We start from the raw sequence: 5,094 nt of genomic DNA on the forward strand, positions 1-5,094 counted from the left end.
CAAGGACACTGCGCAGGCTAGCGCCCGCCTGGTCTCGATCGTCATGGCTTGCATCACGAGCACCTCGCGATGTACCCCTGCCTTGATCTCTCCGCCTCCTCGCGAGCCTGCCTGGTGAGGCCGTCCCTGAGGAAGCCTTGCGTCGTCCGCCCCGCGAGGCTTGGCCCCTCGCGAGGGTCTTGAGCTTGGGTTGATGAAGACGGGCCGTACTGGGCCACCACTTGAGCCACGCCGCAGGCCGCAGACAGGCAAGTCTGGGGACCCCCGTTACCAGAACGCCGACATAGTGTTCCACTGTGGCAGCCCCTTTGGACATATAAAAGGACGCCCACGGCATACTGGAGGAGGATTCAGACTTTTGAACCTCTCGGCCCAGCTTGCATGCGTTGCAGCTAGTCGAAGCTCAAGAACACAGATATACACTCAAGCAGGACTAGGGTTTTACGCTTCTCAGCGGCCGAACCTGGGTAAAAATCCGTCGTGTTGATCATTAGATCTGCTGTTTGCTCTACCCCTCTTCCCTGCCAAACTGCAGAAGGGATCCAGTGATCCCATAGGTGTCGTTCTCGTCGACAATCAGTGTCAAAATTTACATGTGCCGCATGTATTCATCACTGACCCTCACACACCCGTGTAACCGCGAGGGCCGACTCTGATACAAATTGTAATGCCCCGACCAAACCCACCGGTCCACCCACCGATTCTTGGCTGTTGCGCCTGGGATATAGACTGGACCTATAGACAAACAATAGTCTTTCCTACGCTCTTTGTCCTCACTCGTGCGCACCTGGGATCAACTTCCCATTTGGTCACCAATTCTCGAATTGCTCCAAGTCAAACATGCTTAGTTTTGAAGTTCTTTTCAGGTGGGCTCCCTGAAAATAAGGTGCAACTTGTTGATATGAGCAGTCTATCATTCCTATTAAGCTGAGATGTCACGCATGGTAACTTACGTGCAAACACTCTTAAACTTTGACTTGGGTAAAACTTATTTAAACATACTCCGGTAACTAATGTCTAAAATACCATGCTAATTACACAAAAGTTATTGAAAACATATCCCGGTAACTTTCTCTCTAGATACTCTGCGTCAAGTAAAAATATGAAGCACGCTTTACTTTTAGGTTCCTTTCGGGTGGGCCCTCGGACAAGAAGGTGCACCTTGTTGACATGAGTAGTCTATCATTCCTATTAAGTTGGGATGTCACACATGGTAACTTACGTGCAAACACCGTCGAACTTTGACTTGGGTGTGGGGAGTAGCATGGTACTTTTACTTGCCGCAGATCCGATACCTTTGATTGGGTAAGGGAAGATGATAAAACAACGATGACTGCATGTGTAAACAACATGATAAGTTATGCATCACAAACATGATAGCTTACGTATAAAACACCATTATAACTTTGACCCGAGAATTTTTTTTGTTGAAACATAACCCCGATAACTTCTATGTAAATAGCATGGTAATTTACGCACCACAGACCTAATCACTTACGTTCCAACATTGTGCTAACTTTTCACCCTGGGAGGGAAAAGTTTTCGAAACATACCCCTAATAATTTCTGTGTAAACAACATGGTAATTTTCACACCATAAACCTGACAACTTATGTACAAACACCATGGTAATTTTGACCTGGGGATTTTTTGTTGTTGAAATGTACCCCCTCCCCCTCCCCTGAGATAAATTCTGTGTAAATTGGATGGTAATTTACGCACCGCATACCTGATTACTTGCATTCAAACATCATGGTAACTTTTTCAATGGAGGGGGGTTTGTTGAATACCCGGTAACTTATGTGTAAAGTTACCATGCTTCTCATGATATAGTTTATAGGCTTCTCATGCTATATTAGCAACCTTATCATGTAAAGTTACTAGGCTGCTCGTGTCATAGTTATCACACGCTCATGCGAAAGTTACCATTCCTAAAATTATTATTTTTGGTGATATCATAGAAACAAGAAGGATTCAAATACTCTTATTTATGTATATCAAAGAACAAGTAAAGATGGTTGGCGTTGGTTATTGGGCTTAGTAGCTGTTAAATAGATCCGGTTCAAGTCCCTTTCTAGCACTTTGTTCTTTTTCGTACTGTTTTGTGACTAGAAAGGAATACAACTAAAAAAAACCAACGTTAGTGTTAGTAGCAACGGTTTTCGAGAGAAGGGAAGAATCGATGAAAACGAGCATGGGACAATAGTGATCACGAGTCGTTTTGTTTTGTCACCAGGTATGATAGTCCGTAGGTAAAAATAGTTACTAGCATACAGATTCAGGACGACAGGGGCATATTAGGCAGGAACTGGGAACAAAAAAACTAAAATAAATATATTATTCTCTACTTATATGTACTTCAAAAGGAACTGGTTTTTAGGCAGGAACTGGTTTTTCCCCTTTCCTCCTCTTCCATCCCCCTTCCATATTTGATTATCGCCCACGTCTTATTAGTTTTCCAAAATAACTAATAGTTTCTTTGGCAAGTCATTAAATTTTCACCAAATAAATGATTAACAATAAGATGGCAAGTAAATCATGATGATTGTGTAGAAAAACTTGCTAAATAAGTTCTTATCAAATACTCCCTCCGTCCGAAAATACTTGTCATCAAAATTGATAAAAAAGGATGCATCTAGACGTATTTTAGTTCTAGATACATCTCTTTTTATCCATTTTGATGACAAATATTTTTAGACGGAGGAAGTAAATGCTTAACAATAAGATGACAGGTAAATCATGATCAAACTTACTAAGATTTTAACGCATCACATGCTAATCTACTAGCATGTGTATGTTTCCGTTGCAACGCAAGAGAAATTATCTTCTAGTCTACTCGTAAAAGACATTTATTATTATGTTAGTGTATGTTTTCGTTGCAACACACGAGAAATTACATTCCTTTGAATGCATATGTACTTCAAAAGAATATAAGGTTCTATCTTCCACCTCGTCCTTCGTCCAGCATCCCTCTTTCCCTCTCGTCTGTTATTCATCGCTTGACAAATAAAATTATGTTTCTTTGGTAAGACAGTAAGTTCTTGCCAAATAAGTGATTATCAAATAAAATATTTAGGTAGGTAAATCACGGGTTTGATAAACAATTATTTATACAATCACACTAATATGAATAGATAATCAAAGCTAACTTCTTAGAATATTGGCACAGGTTGCAAGTGCGCGAGCAATTATGTATGAAACCAAACAATTGAAGCGATGAGATGGAACAAGGGAGGGAGAGGGGGATGCGCAAAAAAAGAGAGGGGCTCCCGACAGGAGCAGAAGCATGCCATTCCCTACCTACCAACCTACCAAATCCGTCCCTGGGGCTCCGCAACCACTCACTCACCCCTTCCTCTCTCTCCTCACACCAACTCGGTCAAATGTCTCGGAGTGATCCGGGTCAATGGGAATGGGACCCTTTCCGCTCTATCTCTCCATCCACCTCGACCTCGCCCCGCTTTCTCTCCCTCCGCCCCTCCTTCTCCGCCACCATATAACCCCTCTCTTTCCTCCCTGAGATCAAACGACAGTCGTCACTTGGCTCTGTGTCTGTCTCCTCCGGCTACTTCTCCGATCTCTCTCTTGCGCCTAGGGCTGTGGGCTGTGCCGGCCGTCGGCGGACATGGGGAGATCGCCGTGCTGCGAGAAGGCGCACACCAACAAGGGCGCCTGGACCAAGGAGGAGGATCAGCGGCTCATCGCCCACATCAAGGCCCATGGAGAAGGGTGCTGGAGATCGCTCCCCAAAGCAGCAGGTACAACATATATATCTTTATTTGGTATGCGGACTCAACATTGGCATGCATGCCGGCCGTGTGGGAGATGATGTTGATTCGTCTGCATGTACTCGTGTAGGGTTGCTGCGTTGTGGAAAGAGCTGCCGGCTGCGGTGGATCAACTACCTGAGGCCGGACCTTAAGCGCGGCAATTTCACCGACGAGGAGGACGAGCTCATCATCAAGCTTCACGAGTTCCTCGGAAACAAGTAAGCCATCTAAGCCCCACCTTGCTATGGCCATCGAAAAATCTGAACTGAAATATATGTGTCGGATGCGATGTAACGGCGGACGGCGGTGATATTGATTATTGGCTTCCTTGCTTTGCAGGTGGTCGCTGATCGCCGGGAGGCTGCCGGGGAGGACGGACAACGAGATCAAGAACTACTGGAACACGCACGTCAAGCGCAAGCTCCTCGCCCGCGGCGTCGACCCGCAGACCCACCGCCCGCTCAATGCTGGCACTGCCGCCGTGCAGGGGATACACACGCCTTCGTCCCCCGCCGTGGCGAGCGGCGCCAGCCCCCACCAGCTCGCGGGCGGCTCCAGCTGCTCGCCCGATGCCAGCGGCCACAGCAGCGACGCCGACGACAGCGTGTCCTTGCCGCCGTCATTGGCGGGGAACCTCGGCGTGGGCATGATCGACCTGAACCTGTCCATAAGCCCGCCCTGCCAGCCGCCCCTAAGCCGAGAAGCGGATGGTGTGCTTAGGACGGGATACTCGGAGAGGGAGAAAATATGCTTGTGCTTGAACCGGCTGGGGTTGCACGGCGGCGAGGGGTGCAGCTGTGTCGGTTCATCGTCTTCTTCTTCCTTGCACCCGGCGAGCTCCGGAGTGTTACAATTCCTTGATGCCTCGCTCTTCAGAGATCCTAAAGTACAGTAGCTTAGAGACCGAGATATTAGCTTGAGAAAGTCAGAGCTCAGATTAATTAGAGAGAGAAGGGAGTACGTAGTTATACTGAAATTTATGTTTTTTCGGAGCATTTTTGTGTAAGTTGCTCGGAGGAAGTTTTGTGTTTGCCTTCATTCTCTAATGCCTGGTCTGTGCAAGTTTTTTAACACATGGATTTTACGACAATTTCCACAGATTGAGTAGCTCGACATAAAATTGAGTAGGAGTAAGAAATCGCTTCCTGTAATCCACAACGTACCGATGGGGGCCCTTGACTGTCATGTTCCAGACCGGCTATAATATTTGATTGTAGCCCAGTCTGGCTTAACTGTCGTGCTGCTGGTTTTGTTCACCGGAACCAATGCTGCTTTAATTGTTCTTTCCTCTTTCTTTGATGCATGGCACAGCTAGCTATGGTGGT

At 46.5% G+C, this 5,094-nt stretch overlaps 1 protein-coding gene across 1 annotated transcript; it reads left to right on the forward strand.

The window, feature by feature from the left end:
• The first annotated feature begins 3,467 nt into the window (after positions 1–3,467).
• Positions 3,468–4,807, forward strand: LOC119308133 (myb-related protein 308-like). Its single transcript, XM_037584256.1, has 3 exons — positions 3,468–3,757; positions 3,858–3,987; positions 4,109–4,807. Exons 1-3 carry the CDS (start codon positions 3,625–3,627, stop codon positions 4,662–4,664), a joined length of 819 nt encoding a protein of 272 aa, XP_037440153.1. The 5' UTR covers positions 3,468–3,624; the 3' UTR covers positions 4,665–4,807.
• Positions 4,808–5,094: the final 287 nt, after the last annotated feature.

The sequence above is a fragment of the Triticum dicoccoides genome, chromosome 5B, assembly GCF_002162155.2.
Source record: "Triticum dicoccoides isolate Atlit2015 ecotype Zavitan chromosome 5B, WEW_v2.0, whole genome shotgun sequence".
Classification (NCBI taxonomy): domain Eukaryota; kingdom Viridiplantae; phylum Streptophyta; class Magnoliopsida; order Poales; family Poaceae; genus Triticum; species Triticum dicoccoides.